Below are 19,773 nucleotides of genomic sequence, written 5' to 3' on the forward strand. Positions count from 1 at the left end.
AAAGCTTCAGGCACAGACTGCTTCCTTCCTCGGCTCTTAACCAGGTGGAGGTATTCTAACTGGGAATAAAAAGGCATGACTTTTATTTAATCAAACACTTTAAGAGCCACTGTAGTGAATTCCTACCCATTATCTGCGTATCAATTATTCATTATTTTCACTAAGAAAAACCAAGTCATGCTATACTCATATAGATGAAAGAAATCTATAATGTTCTCTCTCTCTCTCCCCCCTCTCCCTTCCCCTTCAGCCTCTCATACGTTTTCATTTTGACATTATTCTTAATCCATATATACTTGAATTAGGTAAATGTACAGTCTTTATTGGCAACAAAACTTTAGTTTTTTTTTTTTTTCCCTACTGATTTTTCATAGATTTATAGATCCATAATCATTCACGTCACAGCCTGAGGGAACTGAGGCTAGAACAGGATAATAGCCACTAAATCCCCTTCTCTAAGCACTCAGATCTTCCCTGTCAGCAAGATTAAAACGGTCAACAGCAGTCTTCATGTGTCTATATCCCACACGGAGCTTTCACAACAACTGGAGTGGTGGCTGGTAGGGAGAAAAATGCAGAATTGCTACTGTGCATGATACTACGGAGATAAACAGAGAAGAAAACAGGATTGTCAGCCTCTGTAGTCTTGGAAAGGACTGGTGCTAATTCCTTGATTGGGTGAATGCAAAGAAGGGAGAGGAGTAAGGAAGAATAGTATGTTGCAGTTTAACATGCAGCGACAGTTTCCTTTCCTAAAACATAAAGACAGAGAGAGGGAAGCACCAGATGTCTTCCTGCAGCCTGACAAGGGGAAGGATAATGAAGGTATGAGTGTAGACAAGCAGAGTGGCTTTTCTGATACCGCTCCATTGAACTCCCACCCCCTACTACTCCTGGGACCTGACGGGAATTACAACTATTACGTGGATGATGAAGATGAGGAAGAGGAAGACAAAGAACAAGGAAAATGGCCAAGCGGAGATACATTTGGGGAAGAAAACAAGCCCTCGTCATCCATTCCCTTCTCCCCTGCCCTTTTCTCTGGAGCCCCGACCACAGCTTCCACTTCGTCCATACTGAACATCAACGTTGGCGGCCAAACCTACCGTCTCACCTACCAGGCAGTGGCCATCTATCCCAAGACCCGCCTGGGCCGCCTGGCTACCTCCACTGACCGTCGCTGCCAGCTGGGCCTGTGCGATGACTACACTGCCCAGGTAGATGAGTATTTCTTTGACCGGGACCCGGCCGTCTTCCAGCTGGTGTACAACTTCTATGCCTCAGGGGTGCTGCGCGTGCGGGATGAGCTGTGCCCTCGTAGCTTCTTGGAGGAGCTGAGCTACTGGGGCGTGCGGCTCAAATACACACCTCGCTGTTGCCGCATCTGTTTCGAGGAGCGCCGTGATGAGCTGAGTGAGCAGCTGAAGGTCCAGCGCGAGCTGCGCTCCCAGGCAGAAGCTCAGGAGAACGAGCAGCTCTTTCACCACATGCGCTACTATGGTCCCCAGCGCTGGCGCCTCTGGAACCTCATGGAGAAGCCCTTCTCCTCTGTCACCGCCAAGGTGATGGCAGTTGCCTCCAGCTTCTTCGTGCTCATCTCTGTGGTGGCCCTGGCACTCAACACGGTGGAGGAGATGCAGCAGGTCGACCGGAAGAGCGGGGAGAGCAGGCCTGTCTTAGAGCACATTGAAACGATGTGCATCGCATTCTTCACACTGGAGTACCTGCTGCGCTTGGTCTCTACCCCAGACCTGCGCCGCTTTGCCAGCAGCGCCCTCAATGCTGTAGACCTCATTGCCATCCTGCCCCTCTACCTACAGCTGCTGCTTGAATGCTTTGCTGATGTTGACCAGCCCCGAGGTCGGGGCTCTCAGCACGAGCACGACATTGAGAAGGTGGGACGGGTGGGCAAGGTGGGACAAGTGCTTCGCATCATGCGCCTCATGCGCATCTTCCGCATCCTCAAGCTGGCCCGCCACTCCACTGGGCTGCGTGCCTTTGGATTTACCTTGCGCCAGTGTTACCAGCAGGTCGGCTGCCTTTTGCTCTTCATTGCCATGGGCATCTTCGCCTTCTCTGCCATGGTCTACACAGTGGAGCACGATGTCTCCAGTACCAACTTCACCAGTATCCCCCATGCTTGGTGGTGGGCTGCCGTAAGTAAACACATCTCACCTTGCTGGGTAACCAGAGACCCCTTCTCCCTTCCCCTCCCCTTCCTTGCTAGAATCACCGACAGTCTTGAAAACAGCAGGCTCAGATCAGGGAACATCTGCTCTGAATTCTGAGCTTGCAGGACATATGTGCTCACTCATACACACATGCACTCATTCACCTCTGTTGTAAGCTTAAATCAAGGCTTAATCAGGCAGTGTGGAAATTCCCATCCAACCAAATGCAGACAGTACTTGCACTTTTAAAGAATAAGTGAGAAAAGAGACAGGAAATAAAAATATTTCCCCATCTAATCCCATTGTCAGTGTTGAAAAGAAAAAAACAAATGGCAAAAAAAACCCCAGCTTGCATCAGGCTATCTGATCTCAGGTAGACACAGGATTTTCACTCTTATTTTTTTTGCAGATCTACTGTGGCCCATCATGCAACTGTAAGATGATAACACATAGTTTATTAACTATAGTCTAGTCACTAAAACTTGCAAAGCTGAAGCTGTCCCAAAGCTCTGGCAATTAAAAATGTATTAGGACCAACAGTTGTTTTACACAAGAGATTGTGTATAAAGCACACAAAAAAGCGTTCCTTAGGTGGCACGTCTAAGGCACGTGCATGTTTGCACACACAAAAAAACCACATCGGCAGTTACTTATGCCGTGCCAGACTTGCAGAGGAATAAATACAAAAAGAAGCAGAATGGCTCGGGGGGTTGATAATGGGATAAACTGCCTTCTACATCTAGGTCACTGATTTGAATCCCGCATCAGTCAATACTGAGAGCTGGTTAATGTCACCTTGAATCTTTTTTTGCAACCTCTGCCAGAAAGCGTGTGATTTTAGTCCCATCCCAAGCACTTGGAGTGAGGATAACTGGCTGAGTTTCAGCTGACAAGCCTCAGAAATGAAGAGAGAATGACCTCATTTCTAGAGATTGCCACTGGTTCTAAGGCATTTGGGCATGTCTCCTTGAGAGGCCTGAACTATCACTGACCTGTACTATACTATATTACATGAAGGGGTGTTTTTGAGGCAGCATTTTCCAGGATGTTGGGTTCACATCTTTCAGGGGCATGAAGATTTAGCCAGGAACACAATGCTGTGAGAGTTTAAAGTCTTCCACCTTGCTTAAATGCCTCCTGCCTCTGGCAACATCCTGGCAGACCTGTTCCAGCATCCCAAACTCAAAATTCACATCTAAAGTGTTTGAGAAGCAGTTCAACTCCAGACTTGAATTGCATTAACACCCAAGGATGGACATATATTCACTTAGAGAAGGCTAACCTATACTTCTCAAACTACCGTGAGATCAAAATGATAGTTATATCCTTCAAGGTGATCTGTGAAGACAAAAGAAACACTTCTGGGTTTATCAAGACGATCAGACAATTGAGAGGGAGATGCAGGTTGTAAGTAAATACTTAACAGATAATTTTCATGTGCAAACATGGCAATTTCACAATTATAATTTTTACAACAGTGTCTTGACAGGGAGGAGCATGGTTTTATCAAGAGCATTGTAGAGAGGGGGAAGCTGATCCCTGCCTGTGCTGCTGCCTGCGCTGCTGCCTGCAGCATTTCAGAGCTGGAAAACAACAGTTCTATTATGCTGTAGAAGATGTGTGTGATCACAGCAGCCTGAATCAAATCAGAGGGTAGCTCGATGTTGCAGGTGCTGAGAGAAGGCAAAGGGCCTGTATCTTGGCTGCCCATAACTCTAAGGCTTCTTCTCGTCTGTAATCATGTACATTTCATTTTGCAATGGCTGATTCTGGCCTCCGTAATCTACATTTACAGTAGGGCCCCAGGAAAATTTCTGACCCCTGGGCCTGGTTATGGGGTTGGCTATGTCCCAGTCACTTCCCTCGGGAAGGAAGCCCATGCCAATGGTTTGTAAAGGAGTCAGAAGATATCACGCTGGTTGAGCAGCATAGGCACTGGATGCACCAAGTTGCATATGGGGCCCACAGGACAGCAACCCCAACATATACAAGGTCGCTTCTCCTGGACAGCAGCCCTGGGAGCCCATGGCCTCCACTTTTGGTCCAGTGACGGCTGAATGAGGTGTGATGGTTTCCCATACATATGTTTGTTGTGATTCAATGCATGGCAGAAAAAATGGCCCTACAGACCACATAGACATTTATATATGTACATCCATATACCCTTTAAGCTGGGGCATGAGAAGGAGGGAAAAATCAGTGACTAAAGGAAAGAGTCCTGTTATGTGACCTTCACAGGTCATCTTTAAGTGATATACACAGGTTATGAAAAAATTTGGAATTCACACAATGCTGGAATAAGGACATTACCCTTATATTTTGTTTTCTGAACATGCAGGATATATGTAAAATCTTTAGGGCTCATTTCTGAAAGATGGTGACACCATAAACATTTAGATACTCCTAAGAAACCTATATGACTATGACTACATGAAAAAAGCCTATTTAACTGAGCAAGTGTCTCCAAAAGAGGAGCTGTAGCATATGCATTGCAATTTCAAGGCATAAAACTCTTTTTAAAGCCTATTAATTCTTTAAGAGTTAAAATGAAGATACATGGATCACTCAGATTTCCTTTAAATCCAATAACATTTACAGTCTCACACACAGAGGAGAGGTATTTCTCCCAAACTGTCACAGGCAATGTAGAAGACTATGCCAGTGGAACAGAACCTTATCATAGGATAATGGTTTTGTCCTGGCTGGTAGAGATAAACATCTTGCCTTCGTCTCAGTATTTATTTTTGGAGATATTTATCCTGTATTATCATTCAAATCCAGTGACTTAATTTCCACTAAACCAAGTGACTAATCCTTTTTATTCCACAGGAAACACCAGGTGCATCCTACAAATGTGCTTACCCAGTGCTGTCTCATGTACCCTAATGCTTTCTTCATTTGAAATAACATTTTATTTAGCATGTTAGAGGATGACAGGCTGCACACTGTGACCTTCGAAAGACTTATTTCAGTGCTAAAGCCACAAGAGCATTACAGTGAAACTCCTACTGCCTGTGGTTTATTTCTGTCAGTTTTAGATTACTGTTTTACAGATACACACAGTGTGTTGAGATACTGTTAAATACAATTATTTGCCTAAAAAAGATCCCTTGCACAGACCAAGAGGTGCCAGATGGCAGAAGCCTGCTATTTTACCTACCAGAGAAAAATAAGTAATATTTACTAAATGTAAAAAATATAAAAAATCAAGATGTGTGCAGTGGAAGTACATAAATGAGTACTTATGTTGACTGCTTGGGAGTACATCATTCACATATAGAATCTCCATAAGCAAACATCCATGAATTTTTGAAACTGAATTTTACAAAGAAAGTATTGTAGTACTTGGTACAGTAACAGGTCCATATGAAACACAGTTCCTTCATACATCCATAGGCTAAAAAGAAAATGCTGGTGGCTGAGAAGAAAAAAGTCTGTGAAACTATATAGACAATGTAATAGCAACACGTACATATTCATATAAAGCAGATATACTAAATACCATCACTCTCACAGAAAAAAAACAAAAACAAAAACAAACAAACAAACAAACAAACAAACAACCCCCCCCCCCAACATTTTAAACAACCACCAAACCCTTCTTCAAAAGGGAATTCAGCAAAAATTTTCCACCTGTGTGAGCTAAATGAAACAGGAATATTCCCTATTGAAGGCACACATACACCTTACTTTTGTAGCCTCTGACATACAGCTGAGCAGGGAGATAAAAAAAATTAACGCTATAAATATATATGTTGTGAGCATACACTGTGAGCAAAAACTTCCAGACAACAGAGAAAGATCTTTGTTTTTTTCCAAAGCTCCTTGTAGGTATGTAACCATTAAAGGGGGCTTTATCTAGAAATGTCAAAGACCCGTGTCACTTCTTCCTATAGTGCAAATATTATAAAAACATATTTCACCATTACCTGAAGCTTTTAATGTGTTTTTCAGTGGTCCCTAAAATATCTATGACAAACAAAGGTAACATTCAAAATACAACCCACGGAATAAGTCCCAAAATACCAGGTTTTATAAGCACATTGGATTTAGACACAGGGCATCTGTTCCAAGCGACACGATGAGGGAGCAGGGCTGAAGTTATCACTGGATTTGCGTGGTCAGGGAGCCATCTCTATCTGCTTACTACAGCTGAGCAAACCCACCTGCTGGACAGGCTGGTGTGAAAATTGTTTGGAAATTGGAAATTCCCCCTGAAGGACAAAGCTTTTAAAAATCATCCTGAATGGTGTCAAACTGCACTGTTGTCTGTCTTCACTGCATGAGAGGGATTTTCTTTTAATTAGGGAATTTTACATAAGATGAGTGCTACAGAAAAAACTGCATCACACTTATTATGCAAAGTGCAAAACACTAACTTTAAAATTGTCCTTGATCCCTGAACTGTTTGTATCTTTTCCATATCTGTTTGTATGTTTCTTCCCAGCTAATAAGCTGAATGTTGTTTTGTCTGTAGGTCAGCATCTCTACAGTGGGATATGGAGACATGTGTCCAGAAACTCACCTGGGCCGCCTGTTTGCTTTCCTCTGCATTGCATTTGGAATAATCCTGAATGGAATGCCCATCTCCATTCTCTACAACAAATTCTCAGACTATTACAGCAAGCTGAAGGCATATGAGTACACGGCTCTCAAGAAGGAAAGGGGGAAGGTGGACTTCACACGGAGAGCCATGAAGAAAATATCTGAATGCTGTGGAGAAGGTGCAACCCACCCTTTGTCACAGCGCTGATACAGTTTGTGCTTTGGATATTGGGAGGGAACAGAGATGCTGAAGGAGAAAGAAGATAAACAGATCAGCCAAGCTAAGGGAAGATAAACTGAAAAGGCCAACAGTAACAAAAGTAGATGGTGAGATCTGTTGTGAAGGGGGTTGTTTTCAAAAGAAAAAAGGCTCAGATTACAATAGATTTTTTTTTTTGGCTTTCCTAGGTTGTGAACAGCACTTAAGTGCTCGTCAACTATCTTGAATGACATTCTTCAAATCAGCCACCCAGAAACAATGAATTAGACCCAAATGAATATGTAGCACTCTGCTACTGATTAGACCCACAATAAAGGCTCACCATAATCACAGCAATGGATAAAAAATTGCTGCCATTAAGGGTCAGCCACCTCAGCCCTGTCAAGGCAATCTCAAAAATTAAACAAATAGAACGCCCAATATACTGACAGCATTGTTAAAACTAGTTTTGCACCAGCTTTCAAAACCAGGAAAAGAGCCTAGAGCATTTAGCTGAATATTAGCAACATTTATAGTCCTTAAGATTTCAGCTTCTATTTCCACTGTCAGATAGCTATGCTTCACTGTTCCAATTTTATTTTTCAAACACAGTCCTGCAAATGATTCCCATTTTCATATTTAAGCAAGCAGCACACTGCTTTTAGTATTCTCCTCCACCACCATCTCCATATTCATCTTTCAGTATGCCAAGAACTAGAAAAGAAGTCTGGAGTCTGAGTTGATAAATGTCATTGCTCAGCTTTGAAAACATTTCCAAACCAAAACCTTCTTTAAGTATAGGATTAAGTGATAAATTAAATTTATTTCAGAGCATATAATGTATCTATGTATTGAATTGTTAGAATAATAATAGGCCTGTTGCGGGACATAAGTATTAAAGCAGCATTTAAAAAAATAATCAAATGAAACATGTAATGGATAATAGCTTATAAAGACTTTTCATACAAAGGATCTTATCAGCACTTATCTGTAACCAATTTTAAATATAATTTAAAGTCAAGATACTTTGTCTGGTGCATACAGCCACTAAGGACACAATTTTGACACCTTAGCTCACCCCCAGTAGTATCTCACTTCCTAAGGTTACTGAGCCTTCTTGCACAGCTGGATGCAATGTCTCATGAGTCAGAAACTCACCCCAAAACCTGTGAAACAAATAACAGCAACAAATCAAATCTATGTTTCATGTATTAGTTCACGGCATATCGGAAATATTCTTTTTATGTAGGCGCAGTCACACCAGTTTAGAAATAGTAATCTGAAAAACAGATTTGAAAAAAATTGTTATTTTATTGATATTCAGATACAAATGGTGTTGAAAAACAGAAAAAAGGGTAACAAAAAGAGACAATGGTAACAGTCACTGATATGACCCATGGCTGATATTAGCAGCACTCTTGCTGCAAAACAGCCTGATGGCAGAGATGCAGTTTAAAATTCTTGAACTCTCACGTTGTGTCTGTGCTACCCTGCTGAATACAAATGGCTGCATTCAAATCGTAGAACCACACCAGAGACAATGGTGTGAAGCTCACTCTTGGGACAGCTAAGGGTGAAAAAGTTCATTAATTTTGCCATGTCCATGCAAATTGTGTCAAGCATGGGGACATTTCTCCTCTCAATGGTGAGGAGGTAATTAGTAACCAAGTGGCTCTTCTCATTCTCTACCTCCAGACAAACGTATCATAAGCCCATCTGTCATTTTGTTCTTTAGGAATGACAGTCAGCACATTGTGTGCTGATCAGCTCTGTTAAAAGCTAAACCATGTCTTTAAGGCACAGCTGAGCCCTGGGAGTTGAATGTGATAGATGTTTGCTGTTCTGGACTGCACACAATGCAGCAGGCACAATCCCGGCACTCACTGAGAAGAATAGCTGCTTTACTTTGGCTCTAGGGATGTTATGAATTTGCATGGCCCTTCTGCACAGCAACAACAGGACGAGGAGCTTCCTGAAATCACAGGAAGTCTCTCTCTTAGACCCCCACTGCAGTGCAGTGGGGTGGCAAATTACAACCATGCAAAAACACAACTGTGCTTTATTTTCAACATGCAGCTTGGGATAAAACCATTAAAAGGACTTAAATGTTGGTGATTACTCAATTTTCCAAGATATGGGACATCCTAAATTAATTTCCTTGTCTGAAGGTATCAGTACTTGTATGGACCATGCAGATGGTATGTAGATTCTCAGGCTTGCATGGCAAGCTCAGCAGCTTCCTGCCACCTAGAGAATTCCATAACCTGAGCACTTACTCTGCTGAGGCTGGACTTCCTCATAGCCTCAGGCTTGACACAAATCACCAGCCTTGTTTTCCACCCCACTTGCCTCACCTCACCGTCGTTCAAGTAGATGTTTTTCAATACATGTAAGGGAATCAGCTTTCCACATAAAACATGATCAGGAGAAAAAAGACTGCTCTCTCTTCATCAAAAGTCAGAATTGAATGCTCTTGGTGAGTGTATTCTTATCTGACCAACAAGATTTTAATGCACAAGCCCCATAGTACTGCTCTAACTGTTCAAATACAGCTTGGAGTGGTTGTCTCCCAGCCCACTAACTGAAGCTGCTCTCCTTTTCACCAGTAATGACCTATCAGGTGACAGTAAAAGAAAGACTGTTCAACTTGGTGTTTACAGCACATGGTTGGGTGGAAAGGTGTGGGTCGCAGGCCCTGCTTCAATAAAGAGCTATGAAAGTACACTGACCAAGCACCGAAATCTTCCCAAACACTCAATCTCCTCTGGACCAAGCAATCTTTGGCTGAAGGATTTAATTCAGAAGGACTCCCAGAGTCAGTCCCTGCACACTGCAGCCACTCAAAGGCAAAACTATTACTTAGAGCATCCTACAGGCTACTGGCCATGTGCCAAAACACTTCCTGACACAAAGGAGACGAGTTTCTGTCCCCCCAGGAAAAGAAGACATTGTAAGCAGTACCACCAGGTCCCATCTGTGTGCTTTGAACACCAAGACCATCACACCTCGGGCAGCTCAGCTTACCTAGTGGCCACCTCACTCTCTTCTCAATGCACTTTGCCCCCTCATCCCACTGTCTTGTCGATGACAGCTTTGGTACTTTTTTGATTCCTCTGTGCACTGACTCAACACACAAATGTGACAGTTTGGAGGAACAGGGTTAGATTCTTGTTTGGTGTGTGACCTAGCTCAATTTATAGGGTTCTGACTAATGTTAGAGCCGACACAAGATACATGGTAGAAATGGGCAGTCTGGAGGACAGACCTCTGCCAACTGCCACATGAAATATTAAGCAGAAGACTACACAAAGTTGTTGTTTTTCTGTTTTGTAATACCTGGCTCACCTGCCCTGCTGCATTCAACAGGTGAAACGGTTCTTAGTGATTTAGGGCATTTTCCAGCGAACTGGGAGTTAGTATTTTAGAGTTTTTATTCAATCAAAGACTCATAATTTTCTCCTCTAGATTATTTTAGCTTTCTGCTGTGTGTCTTAATCTTATTTTAGGGGTGATAAGCACAGGTCTGTGCATTTAAATAGGAAAGAGTATGACTAAAGTTGAGGCACCACTATATCAGCCAGACACTGCCCCAAATGCCTAAAACTCTGTCAGTACCAGCATTTTCTGTGGGTGACTACTAGCAAGGTCCTCCCATAAGATCCTCTTCCCCTGTGAAAGCCTGTCTGAGGCTCATACCATACAAAGAGGACCTCCAGCCATTCCAGAGGAAGGAAGGAGTTCATATTCCCACAGAACAAGCTTCCAACAACCTGCAGAAGGCTCTGCAAACCTGTAACAGCTGGTTTTGAAATAGGATGCAGCATTTTGGCCATTTTTTTGTTGACACAATTGTTCCTTCTGAGGACTCTCAGTTAATTTATTCTGCCACATCCACTAAGACTTTTAGTGGCATTATCACTGTCCCTAGATTACTCAAATGAAACAGTCAAACAGTAGACAGGATGACATCCTAAAACAGTACATGGGCTGTAATTATTTTGGTTATTTGAATGCCACAGGGATTTGACAATCAAAAGATTTCAAAATAACCACATCAAGGGAAAATATGCTTAAACACAAGAAAGATGGGCAACACTACTAAAGCTAAAGTAGATAGGGCTTGTTTTGTGAGATGTAAATTTGGCACAGCTAAGGATTTGGGGAAACGGTGTAGGATTCTCAAACCACTGAGAAATTACAGCCTTCTCTGAATGTGGCTATATTAAAGTCTTCTATTTTAATTAATTGCAGATATTAATAAGCCCCAGAGGGAGAAGGAAAATATATTCTATCATTATGTTTCACTACAGACTTCGCAAACATATTGTCTCTGGCAGACAAAGAAACAATCAGTTTATCTGGACGGCCTGGCTTCATTTTAGGACAACTAAGTGTTGTTTCCTCTACTCATTTTAGGCCTGAGAATTATTGAAAAATAAGAAAGAAAGAAAGAAAAAAATAAAATAAAGAAAAAAAATAGAAAAAGATAGAGAAAAAGAGAAAAAGAGAAAAAGAGAAAAAGAGAAAAAAAGAGAAAAAAAGAGAAAGAGAAAAAGAGAAAAAGAGAAAAAGAGAGAAAAAAAGAGAAAAAGAGAAAGAGAAAGAGAGAGAGAAAGAGAAAGAGAAAGAGAAAGAGAAAGAGAAAGAGAAAGAGAAAGAGAAAGAGAAAGAGAAAGAGAAAGAGAAAGAGAAAGAGAAAGAGAAAGAGAAAGAGAAAGAGAAAGAGAAAGAGAAAGAGAAAGAGAAAGAGAAAGAGAAAGAGAGAAAGAGAGAAAGAGAGAAAGAGAGAAAGAGAGAAAGAGAGAAAGAGAGAAAGAGAGAAAGAGAGAAAGAGAGAAAGAGAGAAAGAGAGAAAGAAAGAGAGAAAGAGAGAAAGAGAGAAAGAGAGAAAGAGAGGAAAAGAGGAAAAGAGGAAAAGAGGAAAAGAGGAAAAGAAAAAGAAATAGAAAAAGAAGTAGAAAAAGAATAAAGGAAAAAGAAAAGAAAAAAGTAGAAAGAAAAAAGAAAAAAGAGAAAAGAAGAAAGAAAAAAAAAAGAAAAAGAAAAAACCCAGGGGTGGGTGTGGTAGAAACCTCAAGTTTGTCCCTACATAAGACAGTGGAAAGAATTCCAATTAGAATATGCTTTTGCACAAATCCTTCTCTTAGAATAACATCACTTTTTCAATGCAATTCAGCAGCTGTTTGCTCTTCTCATTCAGAAAGATAGCACTTAAAGGGGTAGCTACAGTAAACCACAGATTAATAGTCATCTGGTGCTATTCCCAGGCTTCTAAGGCAAATATTCAGTCTTTAAGTATGTATAATTCAAAAGATTATAAACTATGTACACATCAAAGTTTCTGGGGAAAAATAATTACTATCAATAAGCCTGTGAAGGAAAAAATCTCTCCTTGCTTAAAAAATAGCGTCAACTGTTTAGAATGTTCTGGTTTTACATTATGTAAAAATATTTGATTCATGGTTATCTGATATTTACAAAACCTTTATTAACTTCTTTATTCAGTAGTAGAGAAATTACCTGGCATTTGACTGTAATCCAGCTCTTTATCTTGGATTAAAAAAGAGAAAGGTCAGAGGTACTAGCTTTTTATGTACTTAAGTAATTTAATGGAAATATTCTGAGAAAAATTGAAGAATTCTTCAGGTAGCTCTCGACATAGAGATTAACAAGGTTTTTAAATAAAACTTGTCAGAGTCTAATTCTACTCTATAAAATAACTCTCTACTGTCATCTCATCTAACTTCTGAAGCAGATTTTCTCAATTGATAAGCAAAAGCATTCCCCACCCCCCCACCCCCCCCATTAATAAACTCATACCATACCTAAAAGTCAGTATTTCACTGCTACTAATAACTGTTCCTCAGGCCACCACATACCATGCAACACTATCTCCTTCACCAGTTCTAGCAGAGGAAACTGCCTGAAAAGCACTTCTACTACCAGCTGGCAAAGAGAAGGCAGATCTTGCTTTGGCTGCAGAACTTGTTATGGCTAACATAACTCTACATACCTAAAACCAGCTAGCACTGTCACTGAGAATGTCTGTCTGCAGAGGAACTTTTCAAAACCCACGTAAGAACAGCCTTACTCAGTAGGACACTTCTTTGTTTCTCTTACCAAAAACTACATATGGAGGTGAAGGCATGGACTGCAGATGAATGCAACAGACCACCGGTAACAGAAAGGCTGGGCTCTGAGACTGAGCCTTTGTGATCAAGCCTTGACATAAGCTGAATCCACACTGACATCAAAGGGAGGGACTGCATGCTTCTCAAGTCTGCTCCAGAGGTCTTGAGGGTCGGGTTGGTCTGACTTCCAGATATATTGATAACCAAATATTTCATTTGGGTAAAATAAGAGGAAAACCAAACCAAAACAAACAAACAAAGAAAAGAAACAAACCAACAAATTCCAGAAATTCAGGAAAATACATGCAGGCTGCAACACCATGTCCCGCTCTGATGGGGGGCCGCTATGCCCTGTGAAAGAAAGGGCAAGACTGCTGGATGTCCGTGTAGAGTCCCTTGCACCGAAAGTTGTTCACCGCTGCCGCCCAGAGGTTACAGGCTGCCAGATTCCCCTTTTCCTTAATATCTAGTGCTGGCTACTTACTATATTAGCTAGCTCTGTTGCATCTTCTTCAGGTACAGTGTACCAAAAGCCTGGAGTCCCATCAGCAAGAGTGTTTACAGTTGCATAAAGTCTAATCTGTACTGCAAAATCTGTATTATCATCATCATGGACTAACTGAATCTTCAACTAATGTTGCATTAATTACACTGGCAATGAATTTCCCCGTTCCTTTTGTTTATAAAAGACCTCTTCAATGCCTAAAATGTTCCCCCAAAATCACCACAAAAAACCCAGAAGTGATTAAAGGCAGATCTGGATGATGTCAGTATATGTTTAAAACTTGGTCTGCATAGTTCTATAACAGTTTAAGCAAACAAAAATATTGCCACTTAACACCAGAAGATTATTCAGGTATCAGGAAAGTTCAAGATAAAGTTACCTTAACTGTAGGGTGAATAGATTGTTTTAGAGCAATAGGAAGTATTGTCCAGCCTTTTACTGACAGGATTTAACATAAGAAATCAAAATAAAGGTCTCAACCAATTGTCATTACACTTTTGAGTCATGTCAGCCTGAAAATAATGCTGATTTTTTGGGTGTATTTTTCTATGTAGTACAATGTATGTTCCTCTAAATCCCCAGGCACTGAAGAGAGAACAGTGACATTTTATACACAAATCTGAAATACAAATTTGATCATGCAGCTCAGTCAACCTAAAAGATCAATTTGATCCCCTGTAATGGGAAGTTCTGCTCTTAGCTAATGTCAGACTTCTCGCTGCCTTACCATGCCAACGCTGCTGCTTAGCTTGGGCTCTGGTGTTCAAGCACGTTCCCCTTTGTTTAGTGAATCTTATAAGCTCACTAACAGAAATTAATTCAACACCACAACACAAAAATCTCCAACTGGTTTATGAACTGAATCATCTTGGTGAATAGCCTGACAAATGCCAGAGCTGCTGCAAGGAGAGGGATGCAGCATCTTCTGTTCAGAGGCAAAAGGAAAAACACTACTGACTCACATTGCAGCAGGCAGGCTGCAGGATTCAGAATCACATTTATCAGCTCAACTGAGAGGCTGATCAACAGTAACTCTGTTCCTCTTAAGGGCTGCCTTCAACGTGCACTTCGTAACACCCAAGCAACAAACTAAAGAAGCAAATGCTTAGACGGTGCAAAGCTGAATCATCCGTGAAAGCAGAAGTCCTCCAACTTGGGCATGATGTTCTGTAGAACAGGAAATACAACATGTTTGGTATCTGTCACTGATGAGGATATTTTAAAGGGAAATCACTGGAACTCCATGGAGGCTGCTGAGCAGCACTGGTTCTGGAAGGCAGACCCCAGTAGCTCCCTCATGCCTGGGCCCTGGCTAATAAAATACCATGAAATTTGCCATGTTAAATTGCAAATTCAATAATCAATTCTTTTGAAGAGAAATCATTCAGACATTTCTCAAACTTATGTCTTCAAATTAGTATTGTCTGTTCTTTTCACTGCCTGCTATCAAAAGACTTGGAATTTGAAATGGGCTCTAAATATTTCACCTCTTCAGATTAACACAGAAAAAACAGAAAAAAATTCTTAAATGGAGAAACTGGTGGCACCAATTTGTAAAACTGCATCTGAAAGCATTTCAACCATAAGAATGATTTTGACTGCCATGAAAACTGGTGCTATCACCATGCTATGTTGCAGCACCTGATCTTCATCTAACCACTCACTTGGAGCAGAAGCTTTAACCAATGCAACATATTGAACCAATTCTCATATTCCCTTAAAACATTTTTTGTGGAAATGTTAGTATCAGGAAAGCTTATAAATCAGTATATCTTTAAAGTGAAAACCCCTGGTATTGTTTTTTGCCCCACAAGCATCTTGCTTGCATCTCTTTTACAAACAGAAAAAAACCTTTTGATGACTTCTTAGTTCAATGCTTCTAGCACCTGTTCCTATATGCCTGTATGCCCCGAGCTCCTGTCAGCTCCCTCTTGTATGCTTTTTATGATTGTCCCACTATTCTAATAAAAGATGTAATCCATGTAGACACACTCTAGTTAGCACAGACTGACAACCCTTTAGCAATGACAGGCAGAAGCGGCTGTGGAAAAGACAGGGAAATTAGAGAATCTGTACGATTTTTATGTTTTCTAAAGCATAAGTGTACTTATAAGACACATTCTGATTGAAAAGAGCATAAAAATCCAACAGTTAAAATCATCTTCCATGACAGCAGATGACAAGGTGACTAAACCAGCATCAGCTAGTCTGGCCCTTGACAAGACTTTAAATACCTGGCTATTGATAGAGAAAAATCACAGATATATAATGTTAAATTGAGCATATGTAAGGAATTACTGATGATAACTAAGATTGAATTTACCTGATATATTTTCTAGCCATCAGTGGCTTTCCTATCCCTCAGTCCCTCTCCCTAATACAGCTTGTGAATGATATGCTGCTTGCTACTTTGGATGTTACAGCAAAGTGGGTTTGGTCCTTTGCATACACTTAAAAGAAAAAATCTTGTCAAGGAAAGCTTGCACTGCTGAATTTTGCAGTTACAGGGACTGGAGAAAAGGTAGAGAACACAGTACAGTAGATTCATATTTCTTAAATAGCAACCCTTCCCAGTAATGCCTGTTTCTCTTTATTAGATGTCCATTACAACAGTTTCTACCATTATCACATCTTGAAAAAGGTTACATATCCTAAAAGTCCAGGCTCTCAAAGCAAGACACAGAAAAAAAAACACAAGGGGCTTTAAATAACAACAAAAAAATGTGAACAGTGAAAAAAAGTGCCACTTACAGAATGGCACATGCAAAGAAGTGACTCGATACAAGAGTTTTAAACTCCAAGCAGAAAACAGGGGAAAAGTGTTGGAGGAATACGGTTAGAGTAAATGAACTCCTGTGTTTTCACAAAGCACCTGAAGAATGCTGTGCACACTAGTGAGGCAAAAGGGATGGGTTTTGCCAATGATCTTGAACTTGATCATTCAAATGGTCTAATGGGACACTACAGATTTACTGAAGGAAAACAGCCAGAAGGAAATCTGTCTTGATTAATGTAATGAACAGTTACGTTAATCTGTTTTAAAGATGTACAAAATGAAAAAAACCTATTTTTAATATTTGATTAGTACCATTTTCAATTTTTTTAGACATACCACAGAAGCAGTGAGAATACATATGTAGAAAACCTTAAGCACCAAGTGGTATGCATACGACCCTTGTGTCCATTCTGACAAGTCTACATTCCAACTAGCCAAGAGACAGATAGGAGTAGGAAAGAAAATCTCACAGTTTATGGGTCAGTCTGCCTGCAATGTGTATATTGTCCCAAAACATTCCCCCATTTTTCCCAGCTATTTCAGTCATACTGCATTTTCTACTGACCCCACTTTGTCCTCAGTTCCACACTCAGAAACAAACTCAGTCACTGTGTGTATTTTCTGCTTTTGAAGCAGAGGTAAGTTGGTGGAGTCAGTGGAAAAGCAAAATACTGATTGTTCTTGGTAGATTCTGCTGTCAGCAGCAAAGGGGAAAGCTGGTTGTTTTGTACCTTAAACTAGGAGGTATTCAGTTGCAATAGTAACTACCTGAATACTCCTATTTCCAAGGTAATGGGAAATACGCTAATATACACTATTACCAAGGTAACGGGTCCTCTATCTTCTAAGAACCAAAAATCAAATAATCACCTTTTCCATTCTAGACTGTCCTAGCATTTACAATGATTAAACATCAGGGGTTCACTCCCCAACTTCTGCTACATAAAGTGAAAGAAAGAAGTGTTGGCTCTGGATGGCCAAGGGGACAGTCACTTCACCTCTGGAAGACGGCTTAAAAACAAGAGTCCCATAATTTCTGGAGCAGCCTCTTTTCTGAGTGAGTGGCACAGACACAGATACTTGTTTGCTGCACATGCACTTCCACTGTCTTCTTGGCAATAAAAAAAATACTGCTAGCTATATTAAGATGCTGGCAATAATTTGAGCATTTTGGATAATCTAAAGTAGGCAGAAGTCTTTGCCAAGTGCATTGCAAACAAAAGAAAAAAGGACACACTGAAAAAAATACTTTTGCTTCAGAGTCTTTCAATTTATCTCTCAGCCTTCACAGGCAGACCCACAGCAGACTGGGACAGAAATGGCACTGCATCCAACCAGCTTCTTCAGTGGGAAAAATCAGTCCCCTCTGAAAGTACCTTAAGACACTGAAACAGTCTTTAGTACCACAACACCCCCCTGACCCTTCCAATCCTCCTTTCCTCTCATTCCATTAGGGTATTTCAGAACTTGGTTTCAACTGACATTAAAGACATACCTTGACAATAAAATTTATGTTCTATTCCTGGTAGGATAATAGTGGCATCTTTAGCATAACCTTAACTGATGTCTACTTAATCAAGATTGGCATTTGTCAAATTGTGGTAAGGAAAATTAGTAGTCAGTCACTCCAAATTACTACACATAACTTAAAATAAATCATATACACAGTTTCAAAAATGCAGATAGAATGCCTGGTAGACATTCAGTTAAAACAACTGGAATTAAAGCACACAATCAAAGCATCAAACCAGATTCATGTAAGCAGCTTTTTGCTATTCAGTTTATTAACATCTATCTTTAGCTATGACTTACTTTCATTGCCCTCTTTAATTCTCTTGATTGGAAATAAGCCTGTGCCAGATTCTAAGCATTAGTTTATTCCCTTCAGTAACCTGAAAACTGAGAAGGGCTGTATCAGATTTTTTTTATCTCCTACTATTTTACTCTACCGCTAATTATTCAGTCAGAAATCTGCTCCATACTTTGTTCAGGCTGGGTTTTTTGTCAGTAAATGAGACTTCTTTAGAAACAGTTCACTACAGTTTAAATTCATTATCTGTTGCTAATTAAAAAGATCTGTTTTATTGTTACAAAAGAAAATCCTGTTACAGAAACTAATGAGCTGCAACCTTCAGTAACTGAGAGGGTATGTCTACAAGCATGAACACTTAATGACAGTGCCAATCAGGTCTAATTGGGATTAACCTTTAAGTATTTACTACTACTCATAAACTTAAGTGGAATTAGAGGGAAGCACAGTCAGCAAAGTATCAGTAAATCAACAGATGCAAACAGAAACAAACAACATGAGAAACACTTCTCCTAACTATAACACATGTGTACTGCTTAAATTAACCCAAGTAATTTCAATTGGGTTTATGATTTTTTTAAAAATTTGCCCACCCGGGTATCTTGTAATTTTTTTATAATAAAAAATGTTCCCCTAGACAGGACCAGTAAGAAGTAAGAGATTACTTAAGATGAAACAAGGCATTTCATTGCCTTGGATCAACTAATTATACTTAAACATACACATCTAGCAAACATACTTAACAATTCCAGTATACATACGTGTATACATACAGGTGCTCCTTAAAGAACCAGAGTATTTTACCTCTTGTATTTGCCATATTATTTTACCTTTGATTTGAAGTATGTAAAATACAGAAACTCAAGCCAGTTTACGTAACTACTGGCAACTTCCAATTAGTTACATTGTACTTTTTGTTGAAGAAGCTGTATTCTGTGAGAAATAATGGCTAGCTAACTACTATTAAAAATGTTGCCACATTCTATCAGGCTAAGCAACAGTAAAGAGTGACTCCAACAGCCGGATATTTAATTAATTAGGTCTTCTGGATCAGTCTATCAGCATAGCATTAAACACCACCAGTGTGTTGTATGAATGCCTTATCAAGAAAGTTTTGGGATGTTTTTTTCTTTTTTTCTCTGCTTAAAATGAGAAAATAAAATACTAGCTGGATTTTTCTAGATCAAAATAGAGTACAGTAGAAATCAATAGGACACTTATTTGATATCATGCAGAAGTAAATTCCTCCCTCCCCTATTACAAGGAAGATACCAAAAAACCACCCAATCCTTCTGTTTTATTACGTCCTAAGAGTCTGTACTTTTCGGAAGCCTTAAGAAAAATAAAACCAAACTGTGGTCCACTGAAATAGTCAGCCTCTCCTTCAGGACCTTCTTTATTCTATGGACTTTTTTATTCTATTTATTCAGGACTTTTTTATTCTATTCTTATTAATCCCCGAAGGATGAGAGCCTCCATCATTTCTTCACAGGATAAAAATGGGAATTGAGTTGTTTTTCTGCTTTGTGTTTTGAGGAAACCAGGAGGGAAGGGGATTAAGAACAAGTGTATTTGCCCAGTACACAGTATCTCCAGAGCAGATGCTTCTGTTTCTATGGTAACTACGACAACATAC

General features: G+C 40.2%; 1 protein-coding gene across 1 annotated transcript; it reads left to right on the forward strand.

Annotated features, from left to right (window-relative positions):
• The first annotated feature begins 495 nt into the window (after nt 1–495).
• On the forward strand, nt 496–8,387 carry KCNV2 (potassium voltage-gated channel modifier subfamily V member 2). Its single transcript, XM_032989722.2, has 2 exons — nt 496–2,156; nt 6,649–8,387. The coding sequence occupies exons 1-2, from the start codon at nt 717–719 to the stop codon at nt 6,922–6,924; spliced, it is 1,716 nt and encodes a 571-aa protein (XP_032845613.1). The 5' UTR covers nt 496–716; the 3' UTR covers nt 6,925–8,387.
• The last annotated feature ends 11,386 nt before the right edge of the window (nt 8,388–19,773 follow it).

Source organism: Tyto alba, unplaced genomic scaffold (assembly GCF_018691265.1).
Source record: "Tyto alba isolate M040663 unplaced genomic scaffold, T.alba_DEE_v4.0 Super-Scaffold_42, whole genome shotgun sequence".
Taxonomy (NCBI): domain Eukaryota; kingdom Metazoa; phylum Chordata; class Aves; order Strigiformes; family Tytonidae; genus Tyto; species Tyto alba.